Raw genomic sequence first — 18,561 nt, forward strand, 5'->3', positions numbered from 1 at the left:
TGACATTGTCTTGAAATTAGTTCTTAAAAATTTAATAGTCGTGTCATAAACAGTCGAATCTAATTTTCTATTTAAAATACGAAATAGTAATGAAATGAGCAATTGTATGAATTTCGTTTTCAGAAAAAAATTATTCAACAACAGCATTGATATCAACTTTTAGAATTTTTTATTTTATATTGACTATTTTATTTTTACGACTTCAAATGTGCATTATACATCTATAAAAGGACTAAAATAAGCAATAATATGTGAATTTATACAAAATCAAATTTTAAGATTGTTTTACTAAGTAATTCTTCGTAACGTTTACTTTTATGAATATTTTAATTTCAAATCATCAGGTTTGTATTTATTTTTTTAACATTATCAAGTGAAAAATAATTTATTAGAGGAACGTTGTCGGAAACGATTCGGTCTTCAAAAGTCTTAAATTTTTTGAAAGTTACATATAGTTTCATTAACTCATTACCTATCTACTTCTAAACCTTGATTAATCTGATCAAAAATTTAATAAATTAATATATTGTAAAATATAAAACTTTAATAAACAAATAACTCTGGAAAATGAATTTCGTATGCTGGTGTTGGAGTTGACTTAGGGTCAATTGCTTGAATATTTTGTTGAGATAAATTTCTTGGCTCTACCGTAATCGAATTAAATATATCAGATAGTTTACTCTGCAATACATCATGCTGTAAAAAGAATAATTAACTTGAAAATTATCAGTAAAAATACCATAAATAAATTTTTATTTCAATACCTGTGGTTGAGTTTTAAGAATGAGATCTTGAAATGAGGCATTTCTAAAGTATTCTGATAATTGTATTCTTTTCTCTTCATCCTCATTCTGGATGTTACTAGATTCAGTTAATATTTTCTTCATACTTTCAAATGTTAACTCTTCGACCATCAGTTTCTAAAGAAAAAAAAATATGAATTTAAAACGTTATTACGTTTTTAAAATAATTAAAATCAAGAACTTACTTTTTGTGTTCCTGGAGATGAACCTCCGCTATCTAGTTCTACACTTCCAGAATTGATATCCGTAATAGAAGTACGTCCAGCAGTATCAACCCAAGAATGACGATGTTGTAAAGAATTACTATTGTATTTAGAACCTTGTTGTAATTTTCCAGCATCAAAACCGGCCATTTTTAGACACTCGGTCACTATGCTTTGATCAACAAGCATAGAACTAGAAAATTTGGTAGGCAAATCATTATCATAGTCAGATTTTAGTGGCGGCAATAGATGAATTCCTTCTTTTTCACGAGCACTAATAATCTATTTGAATGTTATAAAATGTTACTCAATAGAGAATTAATAACACAGAAAATAAATTTTAGTGAAAGCAATAACAAGCGCGGTTCAATTTATTACAAAATGGTATAAAGTAAGCAGACTTTAATGAAGATTTTGTACGTGCAATTAATTGAATTGTACTTGCTGTTGCTATCACTCCAATTTATTTTCTGTGAATGTTTACATTATAAAAAACTTTATATAAATTTGTTCCAAATCATACCTTTTCAACATAATCAATAAGATAAGTCAAACTGCAGATGTGAGAGACAAGAATCAATAAGCTTACAACGATTGCATGTAAATTTAACTTCAACGTTGTACTAAGTTGACTATTAACAATAGCAAGATCTTGAAGGCTCAAAATAAGTCTTAGTTGTTCTAGAACCGTTTCTTCAGAAGCTAATTCTACAATAAGAAGAGCCAATGTGGTATATATCGCTTCTATATTTTCAACGGTATTACTCGATAGTTCAATAGATTCGTAAAGTGCCAAATATATTTCTGGACCATGTTTACGGATAAATATTACATCTGGACGAGATGATTTGTTAACAACAAGATCAAGTTCTATTATATTTAGCGTCGGTTTTGTAAGTTTATTAATATTGTGATGTCTGTCAATTAATGTATGGAAAATTTTTTGAACTAAAAGTCTCATCTCAGCATCAGCTACGAGAGACATTCGTAATAAAGGCTCCAAAAAACTCGGCGGGAATGTCGTGTTCAAGTGAATTGTTTGATATTTTGTGCCAACCTAAAAGCAAATTTTATATTAGACAAAATTGCCCCACTTAGAAAATAGTTTTAAATTTAAAAGTGAGCATAAGAGAATTGTAATACATTAGATTAATATAGTAAATAACTATTATTTTCTTGGAAGGAATATAAAATGGGCTATAACTTTAATAATTTTTTTTAAACATTACCTTTAACAAAGATTTTAACAGTATACTTTGTAATAAGACGTCTCCTTTTCCAACAGTAATAAAACGATCTGGTTGACTACATGGAACTTTACTCATTATAAACATCATTATTTCAATTTTTTGATAATCTGGAAGATGGTTTGCGAATTCTCCAAGAGCGTTAATGAGAGCTTCTTGATAAAGCTGCTCATCATTACTAGAATACTGATTTCTTGTTACACTTATACGCAAATGAGAAAGAAGAGAATTTATTATCTCTAGTACCGATGGCCCCACACTTTCTCCTGCAGCGATGGCAATAATTTTTGACAATGTATCTGCAATACTTGTTCGAATTTTCGGTGAAGATTTTGAATTATCATCGAGATGAGTCATTAAAGCTTCAACGACTGTATAGGAATATTGTGACTAGAAAATAAAAAAAAAAAAAAAAAAAAATAATAATAGTGCAAATAATAAAACTAAGTTACTACGGATGAATTAAAACTTACTTGAATAGAAAACATAATTATTCGGAATGTGTGGATTGCAAAATAATTAGGAACCCATAATTGATGGTTATCCAAGTGTCTCAATACAGGTCGAATGACACAACGGATATGACCAAAAGATGCACGACCGACAAGTTCCCGCATACATGTTTCAGCAAACTGGGGAGGATTTGACCTCTCTTCTGTGGGACTATCTGGTGTTGAATTTTCCTTCTCCACATACCTTATAATTTATAGAAACAAATTAGCTTAGCGATGATTTTTGAAATCAAAATATTATTTTTTTTTTAACTAATATGAAGCAGCTTTCCATTAAATAATGATTCGAAAGTGAGATTTAACCATTGTTTTGGAAAAAAAAATATCAAAAAACAATGCAATATTCGAAATGTGATTTTTTTTTTTTTACATAAATTTTTACATAAATCAAGTGATTTCTAGTATTTTGTTTTCTTATTTTTTACGTTTAAAAACAAGCAATTTAAAAAGAATAAATTTGAAAATATGAATGTTTTTTATTTTTCAAGAAAATTTTTCCAATCACATTTCATTGAGATATAACTTTTGATTGAAAAGAGATAGCTAATTTTTGAAAAATTCATGTGATAGCTCATGAAATTATCTTCAATTTTACATATGTAACATTGATTTTTCGTCAATTTTAGTCACTTTATGGAAGTTAAGAGATCTATTGAACCCTTTTCAGGCAATGTGGAGTACAACCGACTTATAAATATTATTCTATCAAGAATTCTCAACGGATCCTAATGAAATTTGGTACACAAATTCCTTGGACAATAGCTCGTGTGAGTCCTAGGAATCCTAGGTAGCTCTTAAAAATTATCAAAATAATGAAAATCACGTTTTAGTGGCTTCATTGATGAATACTTACGATTAGAAAAAGACAGCTAATTTTCGAAAAATTCATATGAAAGCTCATTAAATTGCCTTTGATTTGATGTACATAATATTGATTTTTTAGACAGATTTTGCTCATCTTCAAACTAGTCTAAGATAATTATCCAAATCATAAATACACCAAGAAAACTTTTGCAGAACTTCTTAATGATAATTAATTTAAAAATTTGGTTTTCATCAAATGATAATAGCAAAAATAAAGAGAATTTTATATCAAATGAAATCTACCTTCCATTTTGGATGAGGCCGAATGGCATTATTTTTACAATAAACATTAATATTATTTTTTGAACTTGCCCGTTAATAAAAAGCCATAAAATAGTTAAAAAGAAAATTAACCTTTTAGTCGATTAGCAGTTAGTTAATTTAGTTAACAGTTTAAATCAGCTAAGCTGATCCGTTAGTTAGCTAATTACCTTAGCCGACTTTTCTAGCCGGATTCACCAGCTAAATTGTATAGCCCTAAAAGAAAGTTTTGCCTTCAATTATGTGCTCTTGGCTCAAAATTGCTCTGTTTTTTGGTTAAAAAAAAATACTCTTAGATTAATATAAAATCTCTCGCACGAAGAATCGGAAACTAGAATGGGAACTGGAGAACAATTTTTAGAGCCAAACAATATTTCTGGAGTTAAGGTATTCGCTTTTTCTGTGTAGTTGTTTAAATTCTACAATTACCGTATTAATCTTATTATTATTCGTTGGATCAGATGCTTTATAAATATAAAATTAATAGAAAAATTAATTTACCTTGCAGTTTGCATATTATATAAGAGTGATGGAACAATTTTATCCATGTGCACTGATTCCCATATATTTTCTACTAAATCATCAGATAGGGTTTTCCTCACGACACCTTGCAATCCTTGAATACCGGCAAGTCGAATCTGTTTACGAGTTTCCAGATTGTCGTTGTTGGCGTGACACATGGCAGAGTACTTTGATACAAAGAAATCGTAACGTGTGTGATAAGATGGCGTGTCCTCCTCGATGTTGGCAAAGCGGACAAACTGGCGGAGGAAAGCATTTTGTTCAACTAAATTGAATAATTTAATAATTTAGGTTTTTACGTAATCAGTTAACTCTTGACTAACATAACGTTTAGTAATAATTTCAAGTAAGGAACTACTAATCTATTAACATTAATAAGTATCAAATGAAAATAAAAAACAATAATTTACCGATTGTGTAGCCAAAATTTGTAGTTGAGGATCTGTGGATTCTAAAAGTTTTTGAATCATTTTCAAAAAGCTTTCAACAAAAAGATTTAAAGTTTGTGCATGACAAGCAAGTAGAAGCTGATCCATTGCTTCCATAGCAATAACAACGAATCCATTTCGTCGTCTATAAATATCTCTTGAAGCTCGTTGAAATAAATACTCTCCAATTCTATCCAATTTTTCTGGGCTACTCAATGAGTAGAATGTTAATTTCTCCATATTATTTTTGACCAGTCCATCCTAACAAAAAATAAATAGTGAAAAAATTAGAAAAATAATTTTTAATTAAGCTTACGGACAAGTTGTATGAATTAGCTTGCTGCTTACCTGCGGATTTATTGGAAAAATGTTATCAACAAGTCTTTTGTACCTTGGTCGTAAAGCTGAACAACACCAACAACAACCTAATAAGTATAGAAAAATTCTTTTAAATTTTTTGATGAGACTGTAACTGAACGTGCACAAAATTTTAAAAATAGTTTGTCGAAATTTTTAAAACATAAATGAAGTAAAATAATACAATACGTTTTTAATTTAAATGTGCCATTTTTTCAATTATACCAACGCAAATATATTGAGATGAAACGACTCAAAAATAAAAACTATTTATCGCATCAAATTATCTAAGCTTTCGTTTTAAAGGAGAAGAATTATGGAAATTGTGGATTTAGTTTTAGTCATAAATAATTAAAATTCTTTATCCTGAGTAACACATGTATATATCAATCAACTCAAATCATTTTAAATTGTGTTTAATAATTTCAAATTAAATTATTTAATCAGGGTAAGTTGTAAATTTTTAGAATAAAAACCATAAATTGATAAATAATGAGTGATAACTATGACAGCCATTAATATAGTAGTACCATGGGTTTATAGTGAGCAGGCAATTCAAGCCCTTTAACACCCTGAGTCTTCTCTTTTTGCTTAGTTACTGCCTTTTTGTTGTGGCTATAGTCCGGCTTGTACTTTCTGTACCGCATTAGCTCTGTTTCTTCTCCTTTTCCTAGACCCTTAGGACAGTGGCACGGGAAAACCATAAAGAAAACCCATACTAATACAGTTGGAGCAGAGCTACGCTCACGGTTATCGATAAGAAAGTTCTTTATCGATTATCAGAACGTTACTCCCCTCTTCTAGAGCACGGAGATCTACGCGCTAGCCAAAAGCCAATGCTGACTTGACGGTCACCCATCCAATTACTACAATAAATGCTGCTTAACTTGGGTGATTTTCAGAGTCAGACGCGTGCCACGTGGCTATCACTTCCCTCTTAATAACCATTAATAGTTTTGTTTAACTAAGTACAATTATAGTTATTGTTACTAATAATAAAATGAGTATGAAGTTATAGCATATATATGCTATATTACTAAATTGGGATGGTAATACTGAAACACATTTGGAATATTGGAAAGATTCATATTGACAAAAATATATTTTATAATCATTTCAAAAATTTTTCAAAATGATATTGTTCTACAATGTACAGCAAATTGTACAAACTTTAATACAAAGTATTGAAAGATGAAAAAGTAATAATTATAAATATTGATTTAGGTGGCCATAGCTTTATGATATAACTGTATAAGTGAACTAATGAAGAGGTGTTCATGTTTAAAAAAAATTAAATATATAAGATTTGTATTAAAACTATAATATATTAACAGAAAAATTAAAGTGATTCAAAAATAAATTTTTAACAAAGGAACTTATTTTGAAGATCGTGTACTTGAATTAAGTATAAAAATTCTTGAACTAAAAAATAAAACTTTAATAATACTATATTGTACAATAAGAGCTTGTGATACAAAAAAAGAACTTATACTATTTTAATTATCGCTTATCTTAAACTTTAGGAAATTAAGGGCTAAAAACTTACAGCTAATCGTCTTTTGGCATATACTAAAAAATGTTAAAATTCAACTGAATAAAAAAATATAATTATTCAAATCCGGTGATTTTGTATGGCATGAACCCATATTCCTACTAATATTACAATAATTACGAATTATAAATTATAAATGTGAATGCAAGTTTGTTTGTTACGCTTTCACGCAAAAACCACTTAACCGATCATCATGAAACTTTGTACACATATTTTTGAAGGTATTAGAAGTAACATAGGATACTTTTCATTGGAATGTAATGGTCTTTGATATTTATCTATGGGCTTCAACGCGAGCGAAGCCGCGGGTAAAAGCTAGTATTTAATATTATCAATTTCAAATACGATTGAAATTTTTATATTAATATTAAATAGTAAATTACTGGTCATAATAGCTTGATAATAACATAAAAGTCATTTTTAAATCAAAATTATCATAATTATTATTTATCAAATTTTCAATTGCTTTCAAAAGCCTATAGTAATCTATTTTTATGGTAAAAAAGAATCGGCGAATTTTATGAAGTGTGAAGCTTAGAAATAGCGAATTTTTTAAATTACCAGGTTCAGAAACGATTAATTTTATAAATTCTTAGATTTACAAACTGCAATTTTCATAATTCGCAAGATTTAAAAAAGACGAATTTTATAAATTTCCGAGTTTAGAATTAGCTGATTCACGTGGCTAAGTTTTAAATTTATAAAAAGAGAAATTGAATGTAACAGAGCCGAATATATTTGTATTAAATCACTTATTCTAGTTAGAACAATAGTGCAATTGAGATTAGCAAGTAAATATGCGTCGAGCTTCTCACTAAATAATTCGCAGATAAAAATTAATCCAAAGAAAACCTGTCAGTGTTGTGGGCTATTCAAACACCAAACTATAGAACACATATTTATAGAATGTCCGGCTTATAATGCCACGAGGCATCTCTTACCGAATATAAATAATCTACCCTTATGTCATAATTTTTTGATTGAACTATTTAATAATCTTTCTTATTCTAGATGCAAAGCAATTTTCAGATTCCTAGTTAGCTGTTTTCTTAGAAGAAGGTTTATATTAGAGGAATGAACTACCAATCGTATTAATATTGTATTATCTTTTCATTATATTTATAAAAATTCTTATGTGTAATGCGCTAAAAGCACTCCCTTGTTATTATACATTATATCTTATGAAACAGTATTTGAATAAAAAAAAAATAAAAAAGTTTTAAATTGGCTAAATTTATGATTTTACAAGTTTTAAAGTTTATTTATTTTAATCCTACTATTTTTTTGTATTTTAATTAGAATTAATTTTCAGAATTCTCTTTTTCTTAATGGAGCTATTTTAAGACTAGTGTTGTTTTGTTTGTGCCAACTTTTCAAATTTATCATTTTCTAGGTGAGTTAAATTTAAAATTGATCTTTTTATCATTGAGTTTTTTTTTTTTTTTGTAATACTTTATGATTAGAATTGAATTTAGTTTTTACATTAGTTTAAATTCTTATATTTTATGGGCGGTGTTTTTTTAATTTAGATAATTTTACAAATATCATACATTACACTTTTCAAAAGTTAGAGTTTAGAAACGGCCAAATTCAGAAGTGGCCAAAAAACTATGAACATAAAAAACTACTCGAATTAATGCACGCGACTGTAAGTAGATTTTTAAGTTTAAGATAAATCTTCATCTGTGAATTCGGAAATTTTTAAACTCTAAATTAGAAAAATCCTCGATGTTGCCGTTTGTAAAATTAACTAAACGTAAATATCAATATCACTAAAATGAGAAAAATAATCGATGCTTGCAGTAAAGAGAATAAATTAACATCATTTTAAATAAAATTTCAGACAAAGAAAAATCTTAACTATTAAAAGAAACGTTGTATTTAAAATAAGATTAGTATAAATATTAATAATCGTAAAATTAGTGACTTCCGATTAGTGACTTTAGCCTAAAATTAATTCCCTACGTTCTTGGCTTTTGTCTTCTAATGGTTAATCAACAACAATATATTTAGACCAGAATATGTGTTTAAGGTAACAGATATATATATATACCATTGTAATCGCAACATATTAGTCTACTTTGGGTAAAAATTATAATGAGTAGGTTGCAATATTTTATTAAAAACACAATAAATTGAAGTGAATAATTTAAATGTAGAAGCAATACGTTAGTCGGTTTATCCTAAAAATGTACAAGTATATTATTTTATTAGGAAAAAAATTACTGCTCCCTAGCAAAAAATGAGAAGAAATGGTATTGAAATCAGCAGAAATCTGACAATTAGTCGCTATTATTTAAAAAAGATTAGAATTAAAAGATACTTTGAAAAGTGTACATTTACTTTTCTGAATATCCTATATATAGATTGTTTATTTTATTTTATTTTTTTTTTTTCAATATTTTTATACTAGTTTTTATAATAATTCAAAAATCCGTGAAATGTCTGATAATTTCATTCCTACGACAAAGAGCCTGTTAATCGTAAAAGTACTATCTTCTAGTTATCTATTTTATTTTCCAAATACCATGGATAATATTCTTCGTAAATTTTCAACATCGTAATTTGTCGCGATATTGACGTTAGTAGATATATCTCATTATTTTTTTGTTTTATTAAAAAATTGTTAATAACTAAGAAAATATTAGGATTAAACGACAGCCATGGGTTTTTTTACAATTTACACATATGGAATTAATAAAAAAATATTTTTTATAACAACTTATGAATTAAAAAAATCTTAAAAATTCTCAAATATCTGATAATTTCAGTATCACAACTTGGGAAAAGATCAATGTACAGAAATATCAAATCGTATTTTTGTAACGATTTGTTAGTAATCTTTTTATTGTTTATCAGAAATTAATTCATTAAAGTTAAAAATTTCGAAATCTATCAAATTTTATGGTTTAATTACGCCCACAGTCAAGTTGATGTCTAAAAACATTTAATCCCACCCATGTGACAGGCATTATTAATAACTGATGCGCAAAAAGATAATTATTATTCATTATTAAAATGATAAATTGATTGTCACCGAATTACCTAACATATTTCGGATGTGTGATACAAATGTAGAAAGTTGAAATCTATTATCAACTTAAATTTTATTGTATTGTCAACTTTTATTTTGTTGTATTAGTATACAATTGTTGAAGGAAATTGCACTTATTTAAATAAAATTCGATACTTAATACTGGTAATTAAATAAAACCATTATGTTACATAACATGTATCAGTTGTAACACATTTGAATCAACAGATACACTTTTAACACAAGCAAAAATAAAAAACTGAACTAATCTGAATTGACGTAAGGAAATCAGGAAATCCTGAAAACATTGGAGCAACTTGAATATCTGAGTACTATATTAAATAAGTATGTACACACTTTCCTACATTCCTACACTTCAAAACTAAAAACCTCTATAGATACATGTGTTATGTCCTGCGAGGTTACTAGATTTGCTGATGATGACACCTCGTGGACAAGTGGGTTGTTTATTGTCACGCGGGATTTTACTTTAATATTTGCTAATCATTCCTAAATTCAATTTAATACCATTTACTATTCAATTATTCCAATATGTAATTAAATTTGTCTAAAACCATTGTGACATTAAATCCATACATATGTACATATATACACATGTTGTAGCATCTAAATACTCATTTATCTATGTTATTTAGTTACTTAAAATAAAGTGAATAAATAAATTATTATTTTATTATTTGTTGTTAAATTTGGTTGTAGTGCCTTGTTTTTAGAGAACAAGAGACCGTTGAGTTTCCACAAGTGTCTTTTATGGCTTTTCTTTTAAGGACTTGAAGTTGTCATGTGGCAAGGACATGTTCTGTGTTTACTCAAAGATTTTATGGTTTTTCAGAACCTAATACAATATTCCTTTGTATTATTTTCTTGACATTAAAGTTTCTCTTTCGAAGACACGTGTGCACACAACGACCGAACTCAACAATTAAATCAAATATTAAATCCACTAGAAATTCTAAATCTATTTAAAATATAAATATAAATTTAAATTATAAATGTAACTAATTAACATATTCAAATTCTGGTTCATCTGACAAGTAGTGTCACCTGCCAGATGCAACCCAAAGCATTATAGTTATTGCGACATAACACATGTTCTATCTTATGACATAATAGGTGTCGTCGTTGATGCAGTACGCGGCAAATTCACTATAATTTGAATTATTTGATTTAATTTACAATAAATTATAATTAATTCATTCTGCTATATGGAGCTAAAAAATTGTTGTAGCACATAAATTAAAAGATAGCAATATCTATAAACAAACAATGAATAAAACTAACTTGCTCATGTTACTCTATAACTAAACCTATATGAAAACTAATAAAAAAATAAAGTTTGGAAAATCCAAAAGTGCACGCCTCATAATCTCATATTTCACAATAAAATTGATTAAAGTAAAATATAAAAAATTCTTCACGCCATTTGCGTGTGCAGTTTAAAAAAAAAATATTATTTTTTTTAAATATAAAGACACTTATTCCTCTTGTGGCTCCATCAGAGAGAAAAAAAAATCTAGTGATGTTGCAGGTTATAACTAATCGGTATCTAGGTATTTTAAATGTTTAGCCAGTACTGCTTAGCGTCTGTATATAATTCAACAATAATAAAAAAATAAATAATAAGTATTTATTTTTCGTTATTTAGTGCCTGAATTCTATATGTTTCTGTAAATACAAAAAAGTCTGGTATGTCACAGTTAGCAAAAAAAAACATTTTTTTTTTGGTTTTTTTATATTTTATTATTATTAAATTTCGTATATACTCGTTATACACAGAAGTACCAAAAAAAAAAAAAATGAACTGCTTTATTTCATTTTAACTGGATTAAGTGGCGCCATCGTTTTCACGTGAGGAAAATAAAAAAAAAAAAGAAAAGAAAAGAAAAAAGTTCGTTTTCTGTACGTGTATGTGATAGTGAATTTTTAAAAAGTCAATTTAAAGAAAAAAATACGTGAGCTAGAGTACTGAAATGAAATACGGACCCAGTTCATCGCAATCTTGAACTAATAAAAAAACCCGGTCTCGAAATAACAATTCGTTCGGGAGTAATCGTTGGTACATCCTAAATGGGGTGACATCCGGACGTCCACGTAAAATTTTTTTTGAAACGTTTTTTTTTTTCAAAATAACAACAAGAAATGATTTTAGAAAGTAAAAGATGGCTTAACTTAAGTGTTTTCTCGGTGTACATCTACTTAAATTATTGTATAAGTGTAATATGGTTGAGATAGAGGCATTTAAAGATCGCAAAATTGCTTGACATTGACGAGTCGAGTGTAAAGCACAACCTCACGCGCTTCGCGCTATGAGGCGTGCAAAAGTAAAAAAAGCCATGTGTTAAATATCCCTCAAGGGTTTTTTTTAGTTACATATATACATTTTCGTCAGACATTTTCAATAGCTCCCAAAGAGCAAAATTACGTCAAGTGGACCCCCATTTTCCACTTGATCCTGAAAATGAAGTCTATATATTTTTTTCTCAAGTAGTTACAATGATAAAATTAATCCCCCAAGCGATTTTTCACAATTTTCATTTCAACAACAATTTTTTTTACAATGAAAATTTTGAATACTTTTAATTAAAAAATAGATTACAAATCAACCGTTAAAAATAAATTAATGAAATTCTCAGGATTTATCGTCAAATATCTATATAGCAGCTTCGGTCAATCATAATTAAAGATAACAATTAAAAATATAATTACTAAACAAATTTAATTTTCAAACAATATCATTGATAATAAAATGTTTTCCTTAATAGTAACTAAAGTTTTCCTTTTTTCTTCAACTTAATCTAACAATTTTCATTATCAAATGCTGAATTAATGAATAGCAATAAATTTAAATAGATCCCGCGTGATTGCAACTCACACCTCAGTCCAGAAGGCGGCAGTACGATCAAATTGGTGACCTTGCTGGATGTGACGTATACTTTGCTGCTGAGAAGCATTGGATACGTTCCGCAAAAAAATGTTGATTCTCAACCGTAAAAATGACAACTTATGTCTCGCTTTCATTCATGATAATTAACGCTACATACTGACAGACATGTTAGACTTCAAGTGAATTTTAAAATCAAAAATATTGTTGGTTGTTTTTTTTTTCCAATAATTTTATTTTGAGTGATATGCATGTATAAAAATGTGAAAAAAATCAATCCAAAAATGCTATATATTGAAATAATCATTTGGAATTTTTTTACTAAATTATTTTTCATAATTTTGTTGTTTTTATAAAAACCAAAAATAAAAATTGTCAGATGTCTGTTCATTTCAGAGGATCATCTAATGTTAACAAGCATAATTAGAATTTAAAATATTCTTAATCATTGAAAGGACAAAAAAAAACAATACCTTTTCATAGATAAAATTCAAAATAAATATTTTTAAGTAGATTTGAAAAAGATAATATATAAAGAAGCAATTTGAATTAATATTTAAATCCTAAACATTTTATATTTTGGCCAACAATGTATTTGTTGATATTAATGTTAAATAGCATTTGACGCAGTTTTTTAAGCCTCATGAAGAATCTTTTTTGAGATTTCTCAAAATCTATCGGTCCACATTGTATTCAAAATCTAAGTTCAGTCAAGCCCTTTTGAAAGGCACCAACCGCGATTAAATCGGTCAAGACGTTCAAAGATTATGAGAAGTTTACGTACATCCACATCCACACACATACATACATAGAGATACTATCGCGGGAATAATCAGGAGAGCTTCCTAGGACCTCGAAACGTCGAGATCCGATGAAAACTTGATTTTCGAAAAACGGGGTAAAACCAATAACTTCCCGATTTCTGAAAATTTTCAATTTTCTTAGCCAGAAGTTAAAAAAGCGATCACTCAGAAAAGTTCAAAATGTTTGGCAGTAAAATAATTCAATCTGCTACCTAACAATTTATTTGAAATTCTTAGGACCAATTTTTCAATCAATTAAATAAGATTCAAACCAGAATAAAATTATTATTGCAAATATACATATTTTAAAATTAGATAAAAACTTTTATCCCGGATTGAAAAACTGGTACTTATTGAGAAATTATAAATTAATTATAAATCAGCTAGTGAAATGGATATTATAAGCAAATTGCACCAAATTTTACTTTTTTCTATTTATAAGCCATTTGGTTGGTGTAAAAATTTTTTTTGATCAGTCAATACATGAAAGAATTGATTAAAAGATTTTTAGTTTACAATTTTTTCTTCACATTTTTCGTTTTTATTGATTAGTGTATCTTCCCTGATTAAGAACTCTAATTTGAAATTATTCAAAAACATCGGATTTGAATACTATATAGATATGCAATTAACATGGAGGTAATCATTTCAAATCATCTTTCAGAATCAGGGTTATTGGTTATTGATCGATAAGAATAAGACGCTAGGAATCTAATGCTCATCGATACTAACAAGCTGATTGTTGCTCCAATGTTGACATTTTTCTTTCAACAATCTGCAAATTTTTTTTTCTTTTGCAAAGCCCACTTGTAGCATTATACTGAAAAATTCAATTTTTTAGTCGGTTCTGGTAGTAAATGAATACAAAAAACTGCATGCGCTGCCGAGTCAAGCGAGTTACTCAATAAACACAATAACTTTGATCACTTTTTTTTTATTTAATCAACAGATTCGGTAGAATCTGGCGCCAAGTTCCGTTCTCAAGCCAGACTACCGAGTGTGTATATACCGTAAGCAGAACGGTTTTTTGAGGTTACAAGTTTTTTTTCAAATTTAATTTGATTTTTTTTTTATATGATATTTTATAATAGTAGTTCATGCTTTTTATTACGCGTATTACTTGATTATTATCAATTAACTTTATAATTTCTATTTAAAATTATTAAAAATAATCAGCACAAACTATAGCGACCCAGATTTTTAGATTTTAACTTTTTTCTTATGTAAAAAGCAGACGGCCAGAGACTAAATAATATAACGATGCATGCTAATCTTATGATAGATAGGAAACTACAGTGAAAAAAAGATATTTGACAGCTTACTATGACACACGCCAGGCGGCACAAGAATAACTTTTACATGAACTATAGCTTAAAGGGGATAGTTTGTCGCCGGAAATGTATCTACAGATTCGGTAGAATCTGGCGCCAAGTTCCGTTCAAAATTCCGTTGTAAACGGAGCGCCAGACTACCGACTGTGTTTACTGTAAGCAGAATTGTATTTCGAGGTTGCAAAATTTTATTTAATTATATGGTACTCCTTTTTCCAAAATGATATATCATAAAAGTAAGTCATACTCTATTTTACTGATATTAATTAATTATAATCAATTATAACATTTAATTCACTCAAAATTATTAAATTTTATCAGCACAAACTATAGTAAGCCCAGAAATTTTGATCCTGACTTTTTTTTCATGGAGAAAAGTCACCGCCACAGACTAGATAAAATAAAAATGTGTAGTAATCTTACTACAGATACGCAACTACACTGAAAAAAGTTAATTCACAGCTTGCATCTACGACCACCAGAGTGCACTGGAATTATATCTACATAAACTGTAGATTCAACGGAATAGCTCACTGAAGCTAGAACCCCAAATTTTTTTCTTTTAATTTTTGATTTTTTTTTCTATCACGTTTTCAGCTTTTCGTTTGTTCTTTATTATTCACTCTCAACATTTGATCGTTCTCCATTTATTTATTTTAAAAAGAATTTATTAATAATGTACCTTTAAGTTAGCCCCCCTGTCGCATTTTTTAATATTTTGGTAGCAATTTGGGTCATCAAGCCTCTATTTTTGATTGTTCATGTATATTTAACATTTGTTCCTACTTCACATTTTTTATTTGTTGTTTAATTAACATTTTTAATTAGTTGTATGTATGCATTCTAAATATTTGCACTGCGCATGCGTCAACTTTACGTATATAGACTTTTAGCGCGGTCTTTTGAAAATTATAGTAACAAGCACATCTCATGTGTAAAAAATTAAAAAATTTACAAGTGTAATTTTTTAGGAATTACTATTTAATTAATTCAAATAATGAAAAAAAATTGTTAGACGTCAGCCAATATCAATATCATTAAGTAAATAAATAAATAACTAATAAATATTCATTTCATTCTAAATTTTTTAAAAATATCGAGAGAATTGTTAATCAATGCATGTACATTTTTTTTTTATTTTCATCAATTCTATTTTCATGAATACTACGAACTATTAAAAAAAAAAAAAGAAAAAAAAATCCATAACAATTAACAAAAATTTCAATACTTTTTTAAAATAAAACTTATTATAAAATTATTAAAAACTACACGTTGCTCTTTTGTCCTGTGACCCCTATAATTGAAATTACAAGAAAAATACACTTACTCTAATCACTGTGCTGGTCAATATAATTTTCAAAAGTCCGCGCTGAAAGTCTAAACGTAAAGTTGACGCATGCACAGTGCAAATATTTAGAATACAAATATTCAGCTTATTAAAAATGTTAATTAAACAAGAAATAAACAATTTGAAGTTGGAACAATGGTTTTTTGTACATGAACAATCATAATCAGAGGTTATTCCCATTGGATAGTGTACCATTCTATGATTTTGTGGTCGTTGCCGATAGGTTGCATTGTTATCCAATCAAGTGGATTTCAAATAATTGTAATCTTTAGGTGAAAAGTCTTACAATTATGCGCATGGTGTATTGTGTCATTTACTTACAACAATGTCATAATAACAATAACACTAATAATAAAAATTATGAGGCTGTAATTAATTATATCGGTAATACCAAATTGAGGTTAAAAATATAATTATCATTATTATTACTGAATGAATTATTGTTATTATTAAATTAATGTGTATTAGAGTATTAAATCCAAATCAACAACTTTTTTAATTCAAAAAAATGTTAAAATTTTTACTGTATATAAATAAAAATGTAAAATTCCTATTAATAAGATAGTTAATCGCTTTTAACCGCGGAGTTTACGCGGATCAGTCACGTTAAGTTTTTTAATGCTACTATAGCTACTATGAGAGAAACAGAATTTTAATTTTTTTGTTAGGATTTGATTCTCAAAATTAACGAACAAATAACCTTTTATATGATAATAGCTTTACCTACATTAATTAATTTATTTACATATTTCTAATTTTGCGTGGGAAAAGTTCAATTTTAAAATTAAGAATTTATTAAGAGGCGAGCAAAAAATTACACTTAACAAAAATAAGATATGAAATCCGAACAAAAACAGTTTCACTGTTAAAAATTGCGCCAAGTCCACGTTCATAAAACTCATCTTAATAACATCTGCACTTTGCAAAAAAAAATAAGACTCGTTACAATAATTTTCATTCTATACAAAAAAAAGTTAAATACAAAAAAATACCAAGAAACCGTCATAATGTTGAAAAAATTGAAAAAAATTTGTTGAAAATTTAAAAATTAAGAAAAAATTTTTTTATCGTACTTGGCGCGCGTCATTGAGTACCCCAAATTTTTTCGAACGAATTTCAACCCGAGAAAAAACGATTTCGCTTGAATTTATGTAATGTAAATATGTATAATTATATATATATATATATATATCTTATCAGCTCTAATTATATAATATATGCTTTCATACATTGTTATGTTTATAGATTCACATCAGTGAAGTATACTCAACGAATTAAAAACACTGCTTACTGGATTAATATCAGTTTCAGTGAAAAAATCCGTTTCGAAAATTTTTTTCAGATTTTTAGTGAAAATAACTGTCAATATGGTAGACTGGTGAAGATATCTGAAATAACACAAAATTTTTTAATTCAATTTTTTTCAGTTCCGTCATTAAGCTTTCATGAAGAAACTTGATCGTGCTTCGTTTAATTGTAATTAACACATTTTGATTGGCAATCACACCGCATTTTCTCAATTTAGTCGGCCATATGTTTTATTTTTTAATCAACTCAATTTTCGCAGTGATTCCACTACAGAGTCAACGTATGCAGGCGTATTCATTTGTAAGCAAATTGCATAACCGAACAGGAGAGGGCGTTTTATTGAAATCATAAACGATGTGCGGAGAATTTAAAAATTTCAAATAAAATACGTATGCCATGTTGATTTTACCTAACTTTTGTTAAACGTATCATAAAAATAATATTTCATTAATTACATTTATGCATTTTATAGGTTGACTTACTTATAAATGTTGAAACATTAAAAGGATGTTCATGTATCCTGAAAAATTTGGGGTACTCAATGACGCGCGCCAAGTACGATAAAAAAATTTTTTTAATTTTTCAATTTTCAACAAATTTTTTCAATTTTTTCAACATTATGACGGTTTCTTGGTATTTTTTGTATTTAACTTTTTTTTGTATAGAATGAAAATTATTGTAACGAGTCTTATTTTTTTTGCAAAGTGCAGATGTTATTAAGATGAGTTTTATGAACGTGGACTTGGCGCAATTTTTAACAGTGAAACTGTTTTTGTTCGGATTAAATTAAAATTGTCAATTTTTATTATAATTACAAAAAAAACTGAAATCTGAACAAAAACAGTTTCACTGTAAAAAAATCGCGCCAAGTCCACGTTCATAAGACTATTATGAAAAAAAAATTTTATTTTCTTACAAAAAGATATAAAATAAAAATAAAAAAATCCAAGTAACCGATATGGTTGTATATGATTTTCGAAAATTAAAAAAAATTTTTTTGTAAATTTAAAAATTAAAAGAAACAATTTTGGAACGTACTTGGTGTGCGTTATTGTGTACTTGAATTTTTTTCAAGTGTCCTAGTAG

The 18,561-nt window shown here is 27.7% G+C and overlaps 1 protein-coding gene across 2 annotated transcripts; it reads right to left on the reverse strand.

Annotated features, from left to right (window-relative positions):
* Positions 1 to 146: 146 nt before the first annotated feature.
* Positions 147 to 10,115, reverse strand: Stma (Protein EFR3 homolog stmA). 2 transcript variants are annotated; one of them, XM_074250798.1, is made up of 10 exons: positions 9,795 to 10,115; positions 5,189 to 5,265; positions 4,823 to 5,101; positions 4,392 to 4,651; positions 2,727 to 2,949; positions 2,236 to 2,643; positions 1,530 to 2,063; positions 989 to 1,288; positions 765 to 920; positions 147 to 696 (listed from the first exon to the last, which is right to left on the reverse strand). In XM_074250798.1, the coding sequence occupies exons 1-10, from the start codon at positions 9,799 to 9,801 to the stop codon at positions 544 to 546; spliced, it is 2,397 nt and encodes a 798-aa protein (XP_074106899.1). In that variant the 5' UTR covers positions 9,802 to 10,115; the 3' UTR covers positions 147 to 543. The 2 variants fall into 2 exon arrangements, with proteins under 2 accessions (XP_074106899.1, XP_074106900.1); XM_074250799.1 differs by lacking the exons at positions 5,189 to 5,265; positions 9,795 to 10,115 and having other exon boundaries at positions 4,392 to 4,677; positions 4,823 to 4,962.
* Between the last annotated feature and the right edge of the window lie 8,446 nt (positions 10,116 to 18,561).

The sequence above is a fragment of the Cotesia typhae genome, unplaced genomic scaffold, assembly GCF_013202065.1.
Source record: "Cotesia typhae breed Kobodo isofemale line unplaced genomic scaffold, CoteBio_Ctyphae contig_65, whole genome shotgun sequence".
In the NCBI taxonomy this organism is placed as follows: Eukaryota; Metazoa; Arthropoda; class Insecta; order Hymenoptera; family Braconidae; genus Cotesia; species Cotesia typhae.

Coding starts and splice junctions, on each gene's coding strand:
- Stma (XM_074250798.1), bottom strand. Junction 4,652..4,822: donor AAATTTTGGCTACACAATCG/GTAAATTATTGT, acceptor TTCCTCCGCCAG/TTTGTCCGCTTTGCCAACAT. Junction 2,644..2,726: donor TAATTATGTTTTCTATTCAA/GTAAGTTTTAAT, acceptor TTTATTTTCTAG/TCACAATATTCCTATACAGT.